The 25,316-nt window shown below is 36.7% G+C and overlaps 1 protein-coding gene across 1 annotated transcript in view; it reads right to left on the bottom strand.

Annotated features, from left to right (window-relative positions):
- LOC121855504 (rho GTPase-activating protein 190-like) overlaps positions 1 to 25,316 on the bottom strand; it is a gene marked incomplete at its 5' end in the record, with an annotated part of 106,380 nt that overhangs the window by 51,957 nt on the left and 29,107 nt on the right. The window contains 11 exons of the mRNA XM_042350479.1: positions 7,382 to 7,581; positions 9,699 to 9,897; positions 12,239 to 12,380; positions 13,196 to 13,362; positions 14,106 to 14,227; positions 14,376 to 14,567; positions 14,864 to 15,059; positions 18,617 to 18,740; positions 19,248 to 19,377; positions 20,167 to 20,319; positions 24,882 to 24,997. Coding sequence (XP_042206413.1) covers positions 7,382 to 7,581; positions 9,699 to 9,897; positions 12,239 to 12,380; positions 13,196 to 13,362; positions 14,106 to 14,227; positions 14,376 to 14,567; positions 14,864 to 15,059; positions 18,617 to 18,740; positions 19,248 to 19,377; positions 20,167 to 20,319; positions 24,882 to 24,997 — 1,741 coding nt within the window. The remainder of the gene's footprint in view (positions 1 to 7,381; positions 7,582 to 9,698; positions 9,898 to 12,238; positions 12,381 to 13,195; positions 13,363 to 14,105; positions 14,228 to 14,375; positions 14,568 to 14,863; positions 15,060 to 18,616; positions 18,741 to 19,247; positions 19,378 to 20,166; positions 20,320 to 24,881; positions 24,998 to 25,316) is intronic.

The following is a 25,316-nucleotide window of genomic DNA, read 5'->3' as shown; positions in this document are numbered from 1 at the left end:
CAGCAGCAGCAGCTTGCCCCTCTCACCACTGCAACCTGGGTTCTATCCCAGGTCATAAATGTAAAAAAGGTGTTGTTCAGTGTGACCCTAATTATTATCACAGGTTTTTCTCTGGGTACAGTACAGTACAGTACAGTACTGTACTGTACCGTACCGTACCGTACTGTACTAACACCAAACCCAGGATAGATAAACTCATATAAAAAAGGCTTCCCTACTCTGCAAAAGATATACCCTGCACATAAACATAAAATACAAAATATCCTGTAACTGTACAGCACCCCCCCAAAAAAAATCTTGAATAACATTTGCTGACTGGGGGGGGGGTGTACATTTTTACTTGTGTTCAAAGAAATGTATATTCCTTTTATGTGTTTGCCTTTAGGACAATTATATATTTTACCTGTATTGTACTGTATATATGTATGTATGTGTGTGTGTGTGTGTTTGTGTGTGTAGACACACACACATACGCACAGAACACACACAAATTAATAACATTGGGAAAATTCTCTCACAAATAAACAGAAACAAATTTATTAAAAATGTGAATCTACCCTCAAGTCTGCGCTTTGTTAATAAGTAACAAAGCATGGACTTGAGGGTAGACTGTCACATTTTTAATAAATTTGTTTCTGATTATTTGTGAGAGAATTTTCCCAATATTACTAATTTGTATGTGTTTTGTAAGTGTGTGTCTACACACACATTTTCAATACAGGTAAAGGAAATTACTGTCTCTAGAAAGAATGGCTCCCTGTCCCAGCCACAAAAATGCCGGAAATTTTAAAACTACCCACAGACATTCTTGGGTACATCCAGAGTGTCATCCGAGAATAATAGAGGACAGCAAAACAAAAATCCGCAAATTTTTGGGGCCTCCTGTACAGCAAAACAGCCACGATACTCTAAACATACTATATACTGTAACTATATATACTGTACTCTCTCTGGGTCTGTCTATACAGTAATTGGATTTTGTGTAAGTATTTACCTGTCTAATAAGATATACAGAGCAGTACTGTATACAGCTCCTCCCCGACTTACGACGGGGTTAGGGACCCAAATCCAAGTCGTAAGTCGAAAATGCTTAAATAATATATAGAAAATCTAAAATGGCTGTCTCTTTTTCTTCTCAGCACCACAAAACTCTCACTTTTATGCTTCCCAGCCATTTTAAAGTGAATTACAAACGAAAATTTTGTCACTACACAGCGCAATCACTCACGTTGGGACTCAAAAATACGTAATTTGACAAAATTTTGGTACGCCTTAGGTGGTCGTATGTCCGGATAGTCGTAAGTCGGGGAGGAGCTGTATGTAGAGACGCTTACCTCTTATTTTCTCTTTACATACTTTGAAAACTTTACTTTCAGAATGAATTTTTTTTTTTTTTTCATCATTTTCTTTTTGATGCTGTTAACAGTGATGCCACATTCTGTATATTCTCGAGTATAGTTAAATTTATGATCAAATTTTTATGCAAAAAGTAGGGGGTCAAACTATATACAGGTTACGTAATATATTTTTGAGGGGTTAAAATTTGTGCATTTCCGTGGGTCATTTACGGTGAACGTCAGCTACCCAGTACATGCTCACGGTAGGCTAACCCTAAAAGTAGGCTCCTTTATCCTCGCCATGCCTACCATACTCCTAGATCCTTTCTTTATGTTGTGACTTGACATTTTTGAATACCTGATAGAAATGAAGATTTACAGATAATTTAATTTTCATTTTCATCCGTTAACATCGCTGGCAGCATTGTTGCCAAGTTAGATTTTTCACCAGCCACATCCCCCTAGTCCTCTCATTACCAGGCAGAGATGTGAGGTGATATGGTTATTTTTTAGCTTGTTATTTCAGGAAGGTATACTGTATCTTCATTATTTTTCTTAGTTACATGTATACACAATACTGAAATTATACTGTACTGTGCAAAAAAGGTAAAAGAAATACAATAAACTCCTTCTAAACAGTGCTAGGGTCCAGCACTGGACACATGTATCGCCAACCCAGAAAAACAACCAAAATCTGGATAGTATGGTGGAAGTTCATACAGGAGGGAGCTACCACAATTGCCTCTGAGTAGGCAGTAGAAATGTCGAAGAATTATGAGCGAAAATATTCATAGCTAGCAAAACAAAAGTGTATAACCGTTTATATAACATCTGTTCTAATTATTAGAAAAATTAATTTGGTACCATAATGATCCTCAAACAGTTCTCTACAAGATTGTCTCAACAAAAGATCCATAAACGAAATATTTATACACTTAATTCTTTTATGAAAAAAAAACGTAAGAAATGTTTGTACCAGAGCCTATAAAATCAATTCTAATTAAGTTATAAACAGTTTTTGTTTTTTTTTACCAAAATAATCCTGCATAGTTTACCTAAATGTTTGGTTATATAATTATAACAAATAACATCTATACTATATGATACACAATGGTCTTCACAAGTAAGCCAGTAAAGTATAGATAAAGCATACTCAGACCATACACCACTGAAAGATGTACGTTACTTTGGTGTACAAAGATTCATGAGTAAAAGGTTACCAAGCCGAAAAAGAGAGAGAGCCAGCTTTCAAAAGTGTCAGTTTTTTAAATGCTAAATTATTGAGTTCACACCAGTACAGCTAATTGTGAATACATTACATAATAGAAAGTTAAGATTTAGGTTCCAGGAACCACCGAGACCCTCCACTACTGGAATTTGTACCCACTATAAATATACAGTGATATCTCCGTTAGCCGGAACAATTGGTGTAGAGCACTTCTGGGAATAAGAGATTTCTGGGTATAAGGAAAACTTTTTTACAATTTTCCGGGAAAATGTTCCCTTCGGAAAATCGTTCGCAAGGCCTGAATTTTCCAAAAAATTCACGTTTTGGGAATGATTTTTTGAGAGAATTTCAATTCCGACCATCGGAGAGTTCCGGGTTTTGGGGATTCCGGCAAACGGAAATATTACTGTACAGTTGAGTCTGGATTTAAGCGTTTTGTCATTTACGCGGTACTTTGCCATAAGCGGGCTGCTTCATTTACGCGGAGAGCGACTGGCGGTCCTCTCGCGCCGCGCCATTTTTGGATTCAAACCTCCCGCAATCTCGCGCCATGTTGGGTAAGCGGCTCGAGATGGCTGAGATAAATTTCACTTATAATCAAATATATCTTATTCATCATGACTTTAGCATTGTGGGGTGTAACAGCCAAGTGTATAACATGCTCACCTCCTATCCTGAGGGTTGCTGGTTCAATCCTAGGGCACTCCCACTTCACCCACCTACAAATGGACACCTAACTTTACAGCTAGGGATGTTGAGTGTAGTGTTGGGCAAGTAGCCTCCTTGCATTACCAATGGCTTTGTATACAGTATGCTGTATCCAAACTGTACCTTATGAACAGTCATGCATATGGAACCCGCTTTCTCTTTTAACTTTCATAAAGGAAGTCCTATTATGTGTGAATAGGAACTGTCTTTCAATTCTGCTTTTGCTCTGCAAAATTTATGTTCAGTGCCACTTGTGACTGTTCTAACAACAACAAAAATTATCACATATACCGTATATATTATACCAATAGAATCCCAGTTACCCGGTATCCAAGCAACCGGTAGAATCAACTAACTGGCACTAAAATGAGATAACAATACAAATAAAAATTCCTCCAAAATCAGCGAGAATCATAAGTTCAAATATCGCAACACAATGGGGATGACCTGCCATATTTATTGCTATGATAAACAATAAACTCGAAATTTAGCACATCACAATATACAACAGCATGTATTTTGTGTGCAAAAAATTGCTCCTTCCACATCCAAACCATCCTCTAGGCAACGCGACAGAATTCCGGCAGTCAACTGGCTGATTCACAGACATGTGGCTGCAGCGCTTTCTGTGTGTAAGCTGTGACATCACATAGGAAAGAAGAACAGGCACGCAGTTATAGCCCAGTAACCCACAGCCTCAACACACATTCACTTCCCACATATGCACACCGATGCTCTTCATTTTTCTTGTTTTATAATTTTATTTTGTGATTTCTTTACTTCTAAGCCACATTAAAGTATTGTAACGATTTTTCCACAACTTTCGTAGTTTCATTACAAGTACAGTACTGTACCAATAAATGAGGCAGCTGGGCTGGCAAGTTGGCAAAGTAGTTATAGCCCACCACCTCCACACACAGTCACTATCCACACATACACAGCCAAGTTCTAAATTTTTCCTATTTTACATTTCTATTTGATATTTTCTTTATTTCTAACCCATATTATTTATATACAGTGGAATAAGTGTTAAAGAAGTCCGTTCATCTGAAACACAAATTTGCGAGGTCAGCCTGTAGCACTGTGCATTATAGGATTTACCGAGGGATCCTAAGAGTGAGCTCCAACTAACCGGAAAACTCTTTATACGGCACCTCTCAATCAGCGTAGGGGCTGGATAACTGGGATTCCACTCTGTGTGTGTGTGTGTGTGTGTGTGTGTGTGTGTGTGTGTGTGTGTGTCAATTAATCAGTATATAATCCAGTTAAAATATCATCTTCATCATCATCATTATCAAATTAAATACATTTTTATAGCAAAAAGAAGAAATATCCATCAAGTGTAGGGTTTTCCTTAAGGACGGGCTGCACATCTTTCTCATGAATGGCAATCACTTCCAAAACCCTAATTTCTCATTTTCACCTCAAAAATTACCTCCTGCCACTACAGATGGCTTTAAACATTAATTCTGTTTTTCAGTCCAAACTTATGGAAAACCCTGTTAGTGGCAAAACAAGGATGCAGCACAAAGATTAACAGTCAACCTCTGGACCAGCAAGCCACACAAGGAGAAGCTAAATACTTCATGCATTCCTGTCACACTTCCCCACCAAACCATAAACTTTCCTACCCATTCCACAACTAACATTTTTCTTTTAGTTCTGAAGGCCAAATTATGAAATAGGGTTATGTTTATAAAATATATACAGCATACGTATATAAAACTATGTACACTGTATGTACATAGATAAAATTATATTGTGATGAAACCTATGCAGTTTATGAGTTATGATATTTTTTTAACATGCTTCTGAGTGCTCAGGTAAAACTATCATCCTGTAACAGTCATTAAGCCGAGAATACTTCTTATTCACATTTTGCAGACACCTTCAGCATGTCATCAAATATTAACAAACAAATTATGGAGGAAGAAAATCTGCAGTAAATATCTGAATAAAAATAGTCTACCTACCTATCATATTTACAATACAGTGGGGTGGAATGCAATGAACCAAGAGATCTTCAGCACCTTGGATTCATTTTGTTGCCACTTAAAACAACCATGAAATAAAAGTGACCCACCCTATATGAACTGACCTCCAAGGAATGGTCTTAAATGGTCAGCACATAAAATAAGAAGTAGCACTGCAGGACAAGAAACCAGTCGAAACAAAATTCTTCTTACAGTCTTCAATAGTGTTGACAAATCTTTATAAACAAAAATTGCTCCTTTGTACGACATGGTCTGTTTTACATGAATGAAATAAGAAAGGAAGCTGTTCATTAAAGTTTCTGTTCAAGACACTAAGGGGCAGGGACCAGAGGATACCTTTATTTAAACAGCACATAAAATAATGCAAAAAGTATAGACTTTTATAAAGTTAAGTTAATTTATCTGGAAATTTTATGTATAAAAATGATCCTTAAATTGATCCTTGAAATGTTTGTCATGTGTGTATTATAAAATATAGTACTATACAGAACAGTATGTACAAACACATATGTGGGAACAACAACCCTGTAAATGTCATCCGACATACGAGTACATAAGTTAATGAAAAACTTGAGTGCTTGAGACCGAGGTCATGCAACAGTAAATTATAATATTCCTATCATGAGAGCCTCAGACTCACCACACCACAAGTATACTTGATGACACATGATTAAAAATGTCCACAACAATTCATGTAAAATATGTACATTATCCTGACATATAGCGTGGCTCCCTGATTACCTTTGTCATATCTTTCTCTAAGAACAGCTAATATTTCTGGTGATAAACCTCAACATTACTGTTACTGCAAAGGTTAAAAAACACTGTGCATTTCTTTTCTTTTTTCAATAACAATGACATTACTCCTGCCATAAAGCAAACGCATTAGGTACAAGTAAAGGTTGATTGCTTTAGTGTGAGAAATATACTTAAAAATTTGTGGCAAGTTCTGAAGTCATCATCATCATCATCACTGTTTTATGGCCATTTCCCATGTTTGCATTGGTTACCTGATGGCATCTTTCCATACAGTGTAGTCTCTCGTCAGGTTTCTATCTCCAATGTTATTTCTTATAATGTCTCTCCATGTCATTCTTGGCCTACCCATGTCTCTCTTCCCCTCCACATTTAGGTTCATGCACCTCTTGACCTAATTGGTCTCTTCCATTCACTCCACATACCCAAACCATCTTAGCCTGCCTCTAGACAGGACTTTGCCAATACTGTACTTTCAATACCCAGCCTTCCTCTTAGCTCTGAACAGGGCCTTCTGTCTTTCAGTGTTACATTACACATTCATCTCGCCATTCTCATTTTGGCTTGCTCAAGTCTACTTATGCCATCCTCTTCAACTGCCTATGTTTCACTGTCATCCAACATCACATTCTCACATTCTTCCTCTCACTCAACAGGAAGATTCTCATGCCATCAATAAAGTTAGCAGATCCCCAAATTTTCCCCAGCCACTTATGACTCTTCTAACTTGTTGCCTTAAACCTTTCACTATGGGTCACCACCTTTAAAATTTGGTTTGACTAATGCCAGATGATTTTATTCAGCAGAGACCCCTCATATACAAGGAGTTAAATAAAGAGTGCAAGGCATAACAAAAATCCTGTGGAAATAAACTGATAACAGCTTGTGCACTGACTTTCAACACAACACTTTGAGAGAACTATTAAGCTGAAAAGAAGTGAGGGTGTAATCTACTGCCTTTATATAGATGACTGTCCCAAGCCAGTTATTTAGTAGCTAGCTCCAAAAATAAAATGGTGATATATTTTAGAAAATACCAATGATTGATCTTTCAAAGTTTGCTTTGCTTAGGGAGTAATAAATATAGGCAATAGCTATGAATGAGTACCCCAAAAGTTGAGTAGAGTATACCTAACTTTGAAGGATGAGCCGAAAGTGGCATCATAGGTCTTTTAATGGTGTCTAAATACAATTTTTCACTCAAAATGCCACATTGTTAGTAAGCTTGACAAAACACTCCAGGAACCACGCCACAAAAAAAATAATACAGTAGTCTATAATTCTAGTATCCTCTACTAACAAGTATTCAGCTCACCACCAAACAAATCTCAAGAAACAAAAGTATCTTAAATTCATACCTTGTTGAAATCTGTGTTGCTTCTTGATGAGTTGTGAGGGTTTGACAAGGTGCTCCTCTTCATCATTATCAATGTGGGAGTAAATGTCTGAATCATCTGAAGGTGTGAGAGGCTGATCATCAGGGAACACAGGAGAGAGGGGTTCATCCAGGTCGTCGGCCAGAGAACCATCAGTCGGCACTGTCTCATAAATCTCAGAACTGCTTCTGAAAGACAGGCCGACACTGTAAAAACTTATAAATTCAGTAAACTGACTAGTTATCCTTAGTCAACCACAGATGAGCTGTGATAAATAATGCAGAGAGTAGTCCTGCCTTTTTATCAATGATAAATTATTCTTTAGTGGGGGGTTAAAATCCCATCTTATCCTTTCACGAACAGCCGAGGGCTTTCAAGATCTTTTACAGTATGAAGTATTAGTGGCAATCAGGAGGTATTAGACATGAATAGCTCAGAGACTGAAGGCTAAGACCTTATATCTAAGCTGGTACAGTGGAGTCTTGATAATTTGCGGGTTAAGTACCAAAAAAAACATTGGAATTATAGTTTAATAGATTTAAATGGAAATACATGCAATTAGTTTGGTTCCAGATGCCAAGAAATACCTATTAACTGTTTCAGAGTAAAAATTATTTAATAAACACTAAACAGCGCACATAATAATACATTGATATTGTACAAAAAGCTCCTTTCTTTCTCAAATTTTTGTGGGTTACACCAATACACCAACAAGGAGGCAGGCAGGTGCCGGGCTAGCAGTGACCACACTATGTCAACAAAAAAACAGGAATTTAATAAAAAAAATGTCTTTTTCATTTATTACTTTACAATGATGTTTTATTAAACCAGTAACAAATGAACCTAAATAATAAGGGAATTATGGTGAAATTGCATTATGTATTAATGAGTCAGAGATGTGCTCGGCTTGGAAACGAGGGAATGCGCTCAGTCCAACACCCAACCTCCCTGCCTCCCACAAACAACTCACTCATTACTTCAAATTTTTTTTATTTTATAGTTTTATATAATATTTTCTTCATTTCTAAGTCACACTGGAGCACTGAAGTGATATTCATGTTATATTTTCTTTATTTCCAGGGCAAATTAGAGCAATGAAATTATATTTCCACAAATTTTATGGTTTCTTATGTCAACAAACACTGCGGCAGAAGGCGTTCAACTGCGAATTATGAATATTTGACTGTAAAATTTAAATTAGGTAGTAATAGAGGTACCGATGAATTTAGGAACGTGTACTTGTATTTCATGAATTATCGAGACTCTAATGTATCCATGACTAATAAAGGAGGGTAAAGCTAGTGAGCTTCAGTTATTTTGTAAGCTATGGAAGCTACATCATCATTCCTTCATCCTTTAATTTAGTAATAACTTCCTGTCTTATCTTCCTTACTTCAGCCTCTTTCCTCTACACATTTAAATATCTTAGTTTACCCTTGTAATGACTATATCATTAGATAGTTAAATCAACAAGAAAAATTCTGAAGTAAATATTTTTTTAAAGCCACAGCTCAATATTTAGTATATATGAGTAGAGAGGAAAAAACTAATATACTTGCCAAACATTTCACAGACTAATCCACTAAGAGTGTGAGAAGAGGAAAATATTATAACAGAGAGAGATAAATGTACTGATAACAGAGGTGAATTTGGTCATAGTGGCACTTGTGAAAATTGCAAAGCATACCACATTTTCTTCCTTATAAGATACACTTTAAAAAAATGTCTCCAAAACTCGCCGTGTGCCTTACATACTAAAGGTTCACCCCAGGGGGACGAGGACGCCAACTAAAACAATGGTGGTAGTAATTAAAGGCACTAGTCCGAGATATCCAGCTACTTAACGGAAAGCATCCATAGAGGAAAAGCTATTTCTTACATCACAAATAGAGCAAACTGGGTAAAGTAAAATCAAATTTTCTTTTCAATTTTTTTCTGAAGATAGAGTAAACACCACCACAGTTGGTGCTTGTACCACTGCTAATTTTACTTTCAGATAACAATAATTATTAATGGTTTATTAACAAATACAGCAGTCTTATGCTGAAAATATACAGCTGTTAATTCAGTAATTTACAATATAAGGTAGAGTAAGATTCATTTGCACTAACAAGTAGGCTGCTGCTGCTCATTTTCTTTTCCCCTGCTAAGTTTGGTGCACCTAATACGCTGAGAAATATGGTAATCCCCATCAGTTACTAAAATTTCTAAACAGTACTGAACACATTTTCGTCTTATTGTTTCATGTCCTTAGAGCTACATCAGGAAAAACGCTAGAACTGAATCAATTACCACCCACCCTTCAGCAGACTGAGATCTGGGCGGAAGGTTGCGTCTCGGTGGGGGCAGTGTGATGCTGCGGTGGTAGTGGTGAGGGGGTCGCTCCAGGGTGCCCTCACCAGAGTCATCCAGACCAGAGGGATCCTCCATGTTGAATGCCTGCTCAATCTCAGGCTTCTTATCCCACACCTCCTTAAAGAAGGGCGTATAAAATGCAGCTGTAAAGAAAAAAGGAAAATACAAATAAAAGATGGAATCAAGTTTATACAAAAATTGCCATAAAATGTGTGGAAGACCCTGTAGCAGCATGACCCTCCCCTTCCCCCTCTTCCTTACCTGTAGTGTACAACTCACAGAATAATAGAAATGCAGCTCACCTTACTCTGCCTGCAGACGTCCTGTTGTATAGAGAGGTGGACCGCGCTAAGGCCCCTCCTTATATATAAGGCCAGCAGAGCGGTGTGATGAATTGCTATCAATAGCAAAGATGATCATAATGAACAAAACTTACGATCACTGGCCTCAATTGTACGTCGGGTGCTAATTTAACTGTGATTGGCTGTACATAATCCGACCCTCGGCAACGCATGTCGCACTCTATATTACCTTGGTACAGAGCACTGGCAAGTTCTGAGATTTTATACCGCATTTGTTCTGAGCAATTGTACTTTTGATTTACTGGCATAAATCTCAAAGATCTATAAGTCAAGTATTGTATATCTGGAATATTTAACTTTCTGAATTCATCCATGGCTGCTGATGGGCAATGTTAGGTGGTTAGTAGCCACAAGGGGATAATAACACTAATACTTGGGACCTTGCTGTGGAGGGGTAAGACATATATATTACAACTCTCTCCCTCTCTTTGTGTGTGTGTGTGTGGCTTTCAATTGCTCAGAAAGTAATGTACTGAGAGGAACAGACTGTAAAGGGGGAGTAAGAAGAAATCATTGTTTCATATTTCTGTATGCAGTCACCAACATCCCCATTTTACTACTGAGTTGAAACCAGAAAAACATAAATGAGTACAGGAAAAACAAGGATCTCAAAGGGGATAGTCTTTTCCCCCTTAAGTTGTGAGAATCCAGAGTGGGTATAACCCATCAGGTTCATTACTTTTGCTTCATCGTAGAATACCTCCCATTGGAGTTCACTGGTGTCCTTTGATCCTGGCAACCTATGAGGCCTTGCTCTTTGACCCTGGGATCCATATAAAAACATAAGACATTTTTAAATTGTAATAATGATGTCTACCTAGATTCAAATTGATCCATCTAAAACAGTAAGAATACTGCAGTTGTTTACAAATTTCTGGTTCACAGAAAGACAAATAGACAGATTCACACACGACATTGGTGACGACAATACCCCTTAGCCAAAACTGGCAGCAGGGTATAAAAAAATAAAAGCATTTTCATGCAGGTCCAGTAAAAAAATGGTGTGGTAAGTAAATACTTTCATTGAAAAAAAAAGAGAAAGGCTCAATGAAAGCAAAAGTTAGGGAGCAACAAGGCTTTACACGGACCAAGATGATAACAAAACCCAACCAGTTCTACGACCTGCCAATCATATCTAACAATCACCTATTGAGCGAGTATGAATGGAATGACAATATACTTACCAACTTGCCATTAAAACATAACTGGATTACAAATACATATCTATAAATAAAAAGGAGAAAGTAGAAAAATAAACCTAAGCAACTCAACTAGTTTGTGAACCCATAGTCAATAATTCAAGTTTCAGGGAATGTAAAGGTAACTGTTTCTGAGGTAATGTAGCCAAGGTGACCCTGATGACAGATGTAAGGGCATGTATCAATACATGATTTTCCTTAAACAAAGGGTATGTATTGTACCAACAATTTTATTTTTTTTATGACATGAACAAAAAAGAAGAAAAGAATGTGTTTGTGAAACACATATGTCCTACCTTCAACTTTTGACCCCAAATTTAATGGGTATAATACAACTGAGGTATATGTGACTTGTGAAGTTTGGTGAATATGTATGTAAATGAAGTAGCATTACTGTGCAGAAACTATCATGATAAAGATGAAAGGAAAAGGCAAAAACATATTGCTCCTTGAATTTCGTCAGTGGGTCTTAAGAATAAATTCTTAAGACTTGGAGTTTCATATATAGTTAAGCTTCATAGCAAAGAACTGTGCTTGAGGAAAAGAAATTTGAAAGTGCAGAGGTTTAAGGTTTTGTTGCAGCACACACACACGCACACACACATGCAACAAGTAGTACAGTAATGCACAAACTAGTAGGACTTGTATCCTGCAGCTGTTACAACCAAGTAGCTGTGGTTCTCCTTCCAGTGCAACTATGCCAAAGATGTTTTTGTTATTATTATTATTATTAACCTCTTAGGAAGTAACCTAGTACAGTACTCTAGGGCCATGTAATATATATAAATTCAAGTTATTTTTTGTCCGTAGGCACCATTCTTTGTCCAATAAATATATTTTATCAAAATTTTAATACAAAGAAAGAGAAAATCTTTCTGGGGATAAAATAAAAAAAATAACATGCAAATTATGGCTGGACTCACTTTTCTGTTGGCAAGTTGCAGTGGAGGTCATGAAATGTGCCTGCAGTCTGTCGGCAATAGCATTACCTTCAGTGATAAGCTGCTGGGAGATATCCGACCCAAAAAACGCAGACGCGCTGTTTGTATCGGTCATTGCCAAAATCTATCGAGAAAAAAATTATATATTGAGATGCTTCAACAATACACTCATAAATCATATCTCTGTATATCATCTTATATTAACAGGTTTTCTTGAATACACAGTATGGATGGAAAAAAAATCACAGGGATGGTTCAAAAGTTGCTTCATTTCAGATAACAGCCCTACTGAAGCAGTCATTCTCAATGTCAGACAACATCGTTTTTTACATTTTGGTCCTGGATGATCTCAACACACAACCAGTCTCACCCACAAAACTGACTTGAACCAACAAACAACTTTAACCTATCCTACTATCTGTACATACAGGCAGTTAGCAATGTCTATCCTGCCATCCATTCATCCATAAAATCCCTATACACATCCATTCACCCACCTATGAACCCATTCATCTACCCATGCAACCATTCGTCTAAATAAACATTATTCTTTTATCCACAAGTCCATTCACTCATCATACACCCACATACAAGTCCCCATCACCACACATGCATCCATCCATCACATAATCCTCCTACACCTATGTATGCATCCTAACACATTCGGTCTTTCCCTTCATACCCAAAAAATCTTAAATCTTTTAAATGTATACTAGGTCTTGAAGAGTTTAGATTAATATTAACATTAAACAATAAGGTTAATAATAAAGTAACAAAAAACGGACTAAGCGCCCAAATGGCTAGTAAGCTGATAAAAGAAGAAATTATAAATTAAATCATACAATAGAATCTACTGAAGTGGCATTCTTGATAAATAATAACCCCTCTTAACAGTTAATCAAGTCAAGAATACTCAATCATAAGACAGCTTCCACTAACCTGGATTGGAAGGTTGGGAATGTTTGCGGAGAAAGCCCTGAGAGTGGCTAAAGATGCCTTGCGTTTGGTCGAGTACACAAGGATGAACCCATGCACCAAGTCTTCTCGAAATGCATTGGCACCGTGGTACGATGACACAATGACCTCCACACGACGCTTGCAGTCATCTGAAATTTTAGAGGTCGATCAGAATTTGGTAAAGGGCGACTCTACTTCCCTTTAGTTTATAAACTTTGACGGTGAATAATCAAACATCAATTCAACAGAAGCAAAAGCTCAAACATCAATCCAAGAGTTAAAACATGGGAGCAACACGAAACAAAGTAAACAAATCACAATATTTTCCATCATAATTATGACCTTGGCCTTGAAAAAAATCACAGTGCTAAAAGTACACCGACATCACCTGCAGGATTTACATACCATATTTCATCACTGTAAGTTAGGTACTAGGAGTGCTGACTTGGCTTAATACAGTGTGGATGGACTGATGGAGAGATAGACAATGGTACGAAATACAAACAAACATACAGAATGACTGCTATAGGATTCCCATTTCCATGCAGGGCCATAACAAATCCTCTGTACATATATTTATGTTGGGTTCACAGGTACCACTTGATAGAAGCCATGAGGTGCAAATAAATAGTTTAACTTCACCTGAACCACTGAGGTATGGTAGCTCTGAATGACATGGGGAGAGATTGTAAGAAATGACAGAGTTAAGAACCTGAGAAGAGAGACAGCAAGAAACCATGCAGCATGGAGAGCTGCCTTCAGGTAATCACAGCTAACCCACCCAAGCGTGGAAAATGGTCATAAAACATAGATGATGATGATAAATAAGACCTTCAACTTCTAAGCCCATGAACAGCACATAATGTACAATGAAACACGACTTTCTACTGACCTAGGAATGTTTGGAGTGAGATGGACTGCTCTCCTGTCACCACACACCACTGGTGACTGAGCAGTGGACTAAGTACATTCTCCACAGAGTATGGGTCTCCACACAACATACACATAATAATTCTGAAAAAAACATGAGCCTGATATTAAGATGTATTCTTAAAATCATAACTAACATAGTATGATTCTCTTGCAACCTTTGTACTTAATTTTATTATTAATGATAATAATATTTCACATTTCTAAGTCATTTTGGGGCTTAAGATCTCACCTAATATCTGGCTGTGAGTCTCTGGGCAGAACAGCTGAGTTGAAAATGTTGAGAGAGTTATTGCGGTGCTGGATGCTAGTGATGAGGGAGCGAAGGGCCTTCGTCACCAAGCTGCTATCAAACCTCCGCCCCTCCCCACCTCCCACGCTTGGCCCAACGTCCATGAAGGTGCATTGCAAGCTGCCAGGGGGACTGTGTTTTAGGATAATATTAGATTTAGCCTTTAAAGCTCAAGTCTAATGTAGGTAAAAAAAAAAAACAATCTTATAGCTGAGTAACACTCAGTGCACATGTCAAGCAGACTAAACTTGAGCAAGCTCAAATTAAAAACAAGAACACAAACGAGTTACAGTGACATTAATAAAAAAAAAGCATGATATGCAAAAGCTAAAATATATACACAAAAATAGCAACATTCCTAGACAGCAAAATAAGTTCACAAGACATAATCCATATCACAATCTTTGACTAAAACAATGCCTTCGTACCTATCTGCTAGGTTAGCCCCTTCATCGTGCAGGTGTTGTGAGGCATTATGGTCGAGATCAGGGTCTGGAGCAAATAGGACGGTGATGGGTGGTGTCGGAGTTGACTCCTCTCGTTCTAGCTGGGTCAGTAATGATTTCTCCAATGACTCTCTTACGTACTCTAAAGATGCCTCATTGCTGTATGCACACACAACACCTGGAAATAATAACAGATTAATGAGCTTTTTAACTTACAAAATAATACAACCACTCACTGAGGAGCAAGTGTTTATCACTTATAAAATAAACTAACTACTCACTGAGGTGCAAGAGACAGAAACTTAGAAGCAAGACAGAGGCATAGAGAGCAGTAAAAAGGATAGCAAGACTTCACATACCATTGTTTCTGCTAACAACAGTTAACCTGCTCTAGGTACAACTATGGTGGAAAATTTTGAAATATATATGACATGGAAATTAATAAAACATTAAAATAATGTGACTGTAACTGGGAAGAGCTGTAACTGTAGCATGGCTCCTCCCAACTATAAAACTTACAAAATACCCAAGACACAATTCACATACAGTCTTCAAAGGCTCAATATACTATGACATGCAACTTCATGCTAACTTGCCTTTACAGTATTTCTTTCATACAGCTTGGAAACAGGTTACAAAAGTCAATAAAGAAGCAGATTATGGTGAAGAAAGCTAATAGATATCAGTGTTCAGAGGATTTAGTACAGTGGGGTATGCTGTAATGAACGGATCCTACTACGAATATTCCTATAACGAACGGTTTTACCTATAAAATTGAGAATGCTATAACGAATGAAACTCCTACAACGAACATTTTTTTTTTTTACTAATTTATTGTTCTTTTTATTACAAGTATTAATGATATTCTTTATTTCAGGGGTTTAGATGCATATTTATGCACTTTTTTACAATTTTTACAATTTTATATTATATTTTTCAGTGTTAAGTGGTTGTATTTGGGGGCCTGGAACGGATTAATCCTATAACGAACGAATGCTATAACGAACAAGGTTCTAGAACCAATTAGATTCGTTATAGCATACCCCACTGTATGTTAGTTTTTCTATGAGTGGCTGACAGATGGCAAGGAGTACAGTATCAGGATTCCATTTATAGGGCCAGATTTATTAATACCATTATACTAATTACATAATTATTTTTAAAGAATTTCTAGATTTACCAGAGCTTCTATGCAATCTTGGTGTTCTATCCCTGAGAGCAGGTCAGTGGTTAATTCACTAATTATTAAACCACAAGCTTAATCATGAGAGTAAGTGACATAAGCTTGTTAATTATCTCACTGTTTCCTTTGGCCTAAACCAAGCCCTACTTTTGTCGTGGGATTCAGACAAGAAAATCTTGGCATGTAGAGAAACCAAGATCCTAACAGAGGATAAGAACTATCACTCTTACTTTTGGAAACCCACGGTGAAAAACTACTGTATTGTGACAGTTCTTTGAAGACCATTAAGGAGCTCAAGTACCTCCCCTTGGAATACAGGTTTCCTGCAAAGAACTGGCTACCTCCTGGGCCATTAGGTTACATCAAGTTCATGTACTGTCTATCAAACTTTTTCAAAGCTCAACGGTTAATTAGCACTGGAAAGGTTTTGAAAATTCAGACAACAGAAAAACCTCCAGGAATGTTAAAGCTGTCACAGGACAAATATGATGAAGCAACAGGGGTAAATCAGGTAGATATCTTGGGGCAGTACTGGCACAATCCTGTTACTGCAGTTAGAATAAATGACAGCAAATGATGAGAGAATTCAAGGAAAAATATATGAGAAGGAAAATTCTAGTTTCATTTCATTAGAGTGAAATGTTCAGGAGAACTAATGAGAAGTCTTATTAAAATATAATATGGGAATAGAGATAATTAAAACTTTATTTCTTTTGAGGAATATTTAGGATGGAAATGAGACTGATACACTGGAGAATACAGAAATGCTGAAAAGTAATGAAAAACCAGAAAAAAGGTTTAGCCTTTATAAGAGCACCAGTAATTTACCGAATCAAGAGTAACATTAAAGATTAAAAAAATCTATAACTATTTCACCAAGTACTTTTATTTATAAATTTCAATTTGAGGACCTAGTGTACATCTTCCTACAATACTTCACTGATGTATACTGAACATCACCCTTCTGAGAAACATCTGATTGGGGATTTTCATCTGTACTGCATTTTATTATGTTCAGGATCCACAAAATATTGACTGACTTCCAACTGAATTTAGCACCTAAACCTACACTTATCTTTCACTACCACAGTCATCATAGTGAACAGAGGTCAGACACAATTAATCATAATGTACCTCCTAAATCAACATTACTGGCTTTTCTTGCTTAACATAAAAGTTACAATCCTAAAGAGTATTTCACAAAGTGAAACTCAACTAAATGATAATATTCTATCATTAAAACCCACTGTATAACTGGAGATGCCTTCCTGATGTAAAATTTTGCCTTCTAAAAGGGACAATTTTATCCCCAAAATCGAGTACTGTATATGCAGTAGTACAGTACAGTATATATATCTAATAAATAAATACTATGATAGTAGCACATAAATTTACAAACCCCAGTACAGTATCTAAAGTAGATATAGTAAGTCCCAGAGCCTTCAATATTTAACTCAGTTTCTGACCAACATCAAACTCCTTAACACTTCAAATTTTGTACACACAATGTGAAACAGGTCCCAGTGAAACTATTGTCACGGAGGAATGAAATCTGGCACTGATGATGTCATTTGTTTGTTCACTCACATTTTATTTTATGAACCAAAGAAGGATACTAAAAAGTCTCCAAACCAATTTTGGAAAATATATATAAAAATCTAGCCATTCCTTAGATACGATGATCTTAATAAATAACAAACTTTTAGGTTATTGTGATATTGCCCTTTAACCTATCAAAGAAAATTTTTTATATGGCACCCCAAGAGGTCTCCACAGCTAATTCCTATAGCCGATTTGATTTATGACACGTAAATATGCATTTTGCCATCCGTCATTTTTTTTTAATAATCAAATTATTTTCTGGAGAAACGTACATCATAGAGGAAAATATAAATGACATATTTCATGTGATTTTTCATCAAGGAATCTAATGCAATAAGTCCCATCCTTCTACAATGCTTTGTTCCAGAGTAATTGCAAAAAATGTAATTTGAGAATTTTCTATGACCAAGATCTTGACATTGTTCTACCTGTAGTTCAGTGCTTACTGCATTTCCAACTTGAGTTCATCCATGATGTAAGTTCAAATTTTGGTGAAGACATGACTGAGATATGCTTCATTACATTATTGGCAATGGTGCAGGAAAATCACACACAAACTGTCATTCCAATATCTTGCAAACCCTTTCAGAAGATAAACACCAGGCCCCCAATATGAAATATACACTTGGACAAAGGGAAGACAATTTTATATATAAAATATTATTTTACAGTCAAAATTCTTACAAATATATATCATTTAAATAATATTTTTGAGCCGATTGTCACACTTTAGACTTTTATTCTGGTTATCACCAGAAGATTTTATTCAGCTTAGGGAAACTTCCAGGAGCCAAAAGTGTTCAAAATACCTTAAGTCCAAGTTTCATATAACATTACCGGTAAGTTAAATTTATACCCAAATTCTCATATTCCATAATTCAAAATTTGATCATACTATACCAATAAAAAGCTCATCAAAAATTACCAAGCAAACAAGGAAAGTATCTCACCATGAGGAGTGAATTCAGGAGTCTTGAAGGAATTTTGTGGGAGTGACACATCTCCATCTATGCTGCGGTAGTCTAGTGAGAAGATCTGATTGTCCAACTCAAACTCATCATCCTCACATACAGACTGTCAAGAAATATTTCCAACCACAGAATAAGTGAATGGTTAAGAATTGCAACATCATGCTTAACCTAGACTAAATTTCTCATAATTAAATAAGAAACTCAAAATAAATTTTCTGAAAATCGCTACCAGATATCCTGTACACTCTAAAAGTGTTTCTGGTTCGTGACAAAATTACACTTTAACTGAACATAATGTATACTAAAAAATTATTGTTCAAAGTATCTGATTTAAGGTAAACTGCAAAAACTTTACACAAGATAATTTTTAAGTTACCAGTACCAATTGAGTCATTAATATATAAAGTACAATCTCTTTCTCTGTCAAACATGAAGACCTCATCAACATCACCATTTTATGGCAGTTTTCCACATTTGTGTAGTTAGCCTATACACCTTTAACTTTTAACTAACTTTGATCATTTCCTTTTTAAATTTTTCACAGCTAAATCAAAAGCTTAATCATCTAATGAATTTTAGCACAAATACATACAATATGACAAAAACTCACCCGAATAACATTCTGAAGATCTTCAGCCAAGCCTTGGTTGCCTAACAAGACTAGGTTGACCTGTGGGTCACTGCGAACCCCATAATCTACATTTTTACTGCTCCAAGTGCCAGACCCTGGACGACTGTTACTGTGAATATAAGACCACCATTGGATGTTTGATAGGCAATTCGTGTAAACACATTTTTACTACTTAAAGAACCTATTGAGATAATATACAAGAGTATCTGATACAGCTTTCATTTAAACAATTTATACTGCTTGAAGTACAACTCTTGAGATGATATAGGGTGCCTGATTGGCCATTCATGTACAAAACGTCTTACTATTAAGTGTAGAAGATCTTTGATAATTAAGAATTATGAAAGTGTGTACTGTAATTCATTGCCTAATACTGTAGGGTTCTTGTGATGGCTGATGTATATTTAAATAAATAATAATATAAATTACTTACATAACCTTTTTTCCTCTATTTACAATTTATGAATTGCATTAGTTTTGTAAACATCTTTGCTTCTATTTATACCCACTGCTATTGTACTTGTATTTGTCATAAATATTAATAAAAAAATCCACATTACTTGTTTCAACAATTTAGTTACTACAATTAATTCTGAAAATATATAAAAAAATATTAATTTTCATTTGTTCTTTTACGTTTCAGCATTCTCGTCAAAGACAATTATTTAAACTTTCCCCTTTTCCACTCTTAAACATCCACTAAGGTAACCAGACTCATTCATCATGAGTTTAATTTTCCAAGATTATTCACTGCTTATCCACATTCACCTCCCATAATCCTGAATTCCAACAACATATCCAAAATTATGTCTTTTAGATGCTAATCAAGTCTTTACCATCATTGCACACTAAATACATCAAAGAAGTTTATTAAAAGAACCTATACATCAATACATACCTGGCAGCTTTATTAGCTATAATTTTCTCAATGAGGCAGTCCATACAGTTGGGGAAGGAGGGACAATGCTCTTTCTTGGGACAGTGGACAAAGCCTAAGTGCTGGAGTAGCAACAGTGTTCGTTCACTTTCTAGCCTGTCCAAAGCCTTATATCTGCAATAAGATGTTCTAATTAACCCTTACACAACTGAAGATGAGCAAAGTACAAAACACTTTAAGAAACAGTGGGGATCATCACATTGGTATTTGGAGAAGTTGCCTAACACAAATAGTGATTGGTTATTCTTATTGAGTATACTGTGCGTAAAACCTATCTCTAGATCTACCTAGGGAAGGTGGCTGAAAATGCAGGGTAGGTATTACAAGAGGCAAGAAAATGTCTTACATTACAACAGCACATCCAAGTAGTTTTATAGGAGAACAATGATCAAAGTAGTGATATTGTTAGAGAAAGTAATAAGTCAAGGTATTAAGAGACAAATTACTGAAAGTTAAATCATACTACAGTAGCATTAAAACATAATGATACTGATGTTAATATTCAGAAATTACTGTTAAAAGATGACAGACAGCTGATAATGGAATTTACCAGAAACCAGCTGCATAAATTTGTGGACATAAAAAATATACGAGAAACAAAGAAACTGAACAAACTACTGTAGAGTGTCACTGAGGCCTTTGGAAAACATTGACAGATGATACAATTCATCGTAATACAAGGAACAAACACGTGAATAAAAAAGGTTCAGAGCAGCATTTCTAAGTTTGGATGAACTTAGACCAAAAGATAATGTATATGTGGATGAGCTGGTTTGTAGTAATCCTCGGTCACAATGAGTAGTGATTTCATGGTAATCATTAACCCCTGCGCCCCGGGCTAAGGTGCCGCTGGCCATACCCCCTCACGCAGGGTGATCGAGAAAAAATCAACTTTTCCAAAAATAATTGTTAACCTTTTTAAATGATAATACAATAAAAAAAGAAATGAGAAAACTATATATTGACCCTCTAGAAACTTCCCTGTAGCACCAGTGGCGAGGGAGATAAGGGGACAGTGTTGTTTTGACGGCTAGCTCTCGTGGTCACTACACACTTAGCGGCCATTTTCTGCTTGCCTTTGTGTCCGGGATGGCCAGTAATGCATATATTTACTGATCCTAATACTTATTTGCTATAAATAATTCATTTAGAATTAATTTTATTTGCATTATTTTTCATAAAAAGTGCTTGGCGACACACAGGCAGTCTATCGCCAGGCTGTCTTTGTGTTTGGTAGAGCAAGTAATGCATATAAATAATTATTGGAATAATAATTCCACAAATAAATACATTTATAACATAATCATAGCAGTGTTTCCAGTAATACTACACTATTTTTAGCAATATTACTTTGATACAACATGATAAAATGGACAAACGACTTTCCAAGGCAACAGGCTAGTGCGTACTAACTGCACTGAGCCCTCTCTCACTACCCTGCGTTTGGCATGACCACCAAATAGTCATGCTGGAAACTGATAACCCACGCTGGGCATTCAAACAATGGCACAAAAAGGCATGCGATCTGGAACATCAACCGGAACGCCCTAGATGAACATTCCGGAACGTCAACCGGGGCGTAGGGGTTAAGGGTGATATTTCCGCACATTACTAATTTTACTGTCCACACTAAAACAATGCTCTTCAAAGATAAATGAGGGGGAAAAAAGATAGACAAATAAGAAAGGTTATCCTTAACAAGGGTCCACATTCCACATTAAATAAACACCAACACCCGTCCAGGTTCCAGTACTAAGAAAAATTATAAATACAGTTAACCTTCTCAATAACAGACTTCTCAATACTGGATATTCCCAATAATGGACATCTTCTCATCTGGTATAATTAGCAGAATCAGCCAGTAAGATCCATGTGGTCAGTTGGCTTATGTTGGAACTTTTATTGCACTGTATTATTGTATGTACTATAAAGAGGGGGGGGGGGAGAAAGAAGCCCTCCATTAAGGGAATCCTTCCAAGAAGGACATAAATTGCATGAATCAGTCCAGTATTGAGAGGGTTTACTGTATGACTAGAAGTTAGACCTGACATACAGTATTTACCACACACAATTTTGTCACTAACAACAACAATGTCTTAAACCAACACTTGTATCCCTATAAAACTTTGGAAAATATAGGGAGGAAAAATTCACACAACATGAAGGAAAGACAATGTAGCTGAAAACGATCCAATACAACTCTGAGGGATATACTGTACAGTGTCTCTAAATTTGTTGTAACTATTCTCTAGTGTACAAGAGACTTTGTGTACGTGCTTAAAGACCTTAGTTGTTAAAGCACAGCAATACATAGAGTAACATGATGCCAGAATGAGAGATGAAAATCCACCAACATTACCTAACTCAACCCAACCTAACATAGACAACATCACAAGGAACTTTCCACTTCAGATGACCAAGATAATTCAATCAACTACCACAGTAAATGTACCTGAGAAGCAGGGATGTAGTAGTTATCGAGCTGATCTGTGGGCTGCGCATAGCAACAGCCAAGTAGATCACAAGGCCAGCCAGGAAGCTTGGGCACAGCCCGAGCTGCAGAGGTAAAGAAGAATCCCAAAATCATTACAATTTTACCAAATGTACAGCAGGATATGTTGCACATGAAGGACCCAACAGTGGACATCACTGGTATATTCTGCAGCACCAAATGCAACATTCTTCCTTGAGTAACTATTCCTTGTTATGTATATGGTAAGCATTGTTACATAATTTCATCTCCAAACTATGAGTAAATAACTGTAGCACAGGATGCACAACTAATCTGAGTAGCACTTGAAATTTTCAAGTAAGGGACAGATCCAACCCTGCAGCTGAGCAGGGCCACAAGATAGTACTAATATTTGTACACTCTAAGATGGTGGCCAAGTCTAGTCAACACCAATTTCTTCAGTGGCAAGGTTCCCACCTCACTCAATGTGGGGGAGTTACATATATTAGCTTCTGAACCTTTAAGGGTACTTTCCGTATTTGTACAGTAATAAAAAAACTATAAATACCTAGTTAGCCATTTTTTAATATGCCAGTCAGGGTTTACACACTGAAAACTTCTTAACACTCTCATCATGGCACACCTGATGACACAGTGCTGTAGGAGCTCAACAGGATAGCAAAAGTTTGGCAGAGTTAAGCTTGTCAGGGTAAACCTCACACAAGCTAAGCAATATCCTCTTGCTTATATGGTAGAAAGGATGGTAATAAAACATGACAACAATGAAAGAGAGCTTTAATAAGACTAAAGTAATGAATAAAAGTAATTTACCAGAGAGGGACAAATAGAAATAAAAAACAGAGGTTATATGGTGATGATGAGTAGGTGGTGAGAGATCAGGATGGGACAACTTACAGAACCTCAAGATATGCCATAGAAAAAAGTAAGGGTGTATTGTGAGCCATAAGGAAATTTTGCCACTGTGACAAAACATTAGCATGGATAGAATGATGTTCACTACTAACACACTCTATATATGAAACTAATACAAACAAGAACTATGTTGGTGTGATATAAATGAACCCAGTATGATTAAGTATATAATTCACAGAAGTATAAAATAAAAACAACTGTTATGTCTTCAAGCTATGAGGAACAATGCTGCACAGTTTCAGAATAATTCTCTGAAATGCACAGGAGTCAATTACGCAAACTCTAGACCTTACTACGAGACAGATAAATGGACAGATGGACCAACAGACAGAACAATACAACCCCAAATAATTACTAGCTGGGTTTAATGAACACAAACTGCAGAGTAAAACATAATGTCCTGGAAATCACACATCCTTGATATAGCTAAAGCTGCCTCCCGCAAGTTGGGAATGCTGTACAGATGCCGTAGCTACTTCAATCCTGAGCAGTTGCTCCAAGTATATAAGGGATTCATTCGTCCTAACTTGGAGTACTGCTCTCATATCTGGGGTGGCTTTTCTTCTGTCCAACTATTAGATAGGGTGGATTCAAAGGCATTTCATCTTATTAACTCTCCCCCTTTAGTCGACAATCTCTCTTCCCTTTCTCTTCGCCGCAATGTTGCTTCACTCTCTCTCTTTTACAGGCACTTTAACGGGCAATGTTCGGTGGATTTGACATCCTGTGTACTGCCGGCAAGACGGTGGGCTCGTAACACACGTCTTGCCCGCTGTGCCCACCGTTTCTCTGTGGATGTCGGTCACACGAGAAAAACCCGTTATAGTACCTCCTTCTTTCCTCACACAGCCAAACTGTGGAATGCTCTGCCTTCTTCTGTGTTTCCGTACTTATACAATCTGTCTCACTTTAAAAAGCTGGTTTTCTGGCATCTTCGAGGTGTAGATTAACAAAGTATAACCTTTTACTTCTCTATTTTCAATTTCTTTCAGTTCTTTTTTTTTTTCGCTCCCCAGGCCCCGTTGTGGGTCGTTTAACCTGTGTCCGAGTGGGCTAATTCCCGTAAAAAAAAAAAAAGTGGTGAAGTGTGATACAGAATTATCTAGTGATGTGTCATATAAAAGATACTGAATGGAGTACAGTACAGTATACACCTTGAAAGACACAACCACAGAATCTGGTGCTACTGTAATCTGGCCCAAACACTATTTAACCTCAACATCTCTACCTGATACCTGAAATACCAGTCTATGAGGGACAACCAAAGCAGGACCTAAGATCACCCTCTCACCTGCTATCTTCTTGCAAGGTCTGAGTTATGTCACGAATGTCCTCCTGGGTGATGGTGCCAGTGGGAGCGATGCTTTTCACGTGGTAGAACAACTCTGCCTGCTCCAGTAATAACTCCTGTCAAACAAATATTACCAGGAAAATAAATACAAAATTAAAGCCTTTCCAATCAGTTTTTACATTAGGTACATTTCTTCATAATGATTCAACTTTTCAGGAAAATTTCAGTTAATTTAATTTAATTTTTTTATTCAAGTCGGTTTATTGAATATTTATAAACAGTATATGGAATAATTAAAAAATCAGTCACTTTAAACAAGAGCCACCACAAAAAGGTGATCCCCCTGACTAAGAAACAAGTTATTTGAGGAAGCAACACACACCTCAACCAAGAACCTGTCAAAACACACATCCATATCAAAATTAAACAAATCAA

The sequence above is a fragment of the Homarus americanus genome, unplaced genomic scaffold (genome assembly GCF_018991925.1).
Source record: "Homarus americanus isolate GMGI-L3 unplaced genomic scaffold, GMGI_Hamer_2.0 scaffold48406, whole genome shotgun sequence".
NCBI lineage: Eukaryota > Metazoa > Arthropoda > Malacostraca > Decapoda > Nephropidae > Homarus > Homarus americanus.
Note: the sequence above shows the minus strand (reverse complement) of the source record. Positions and strands in the feature narration are given on the sequence as shown.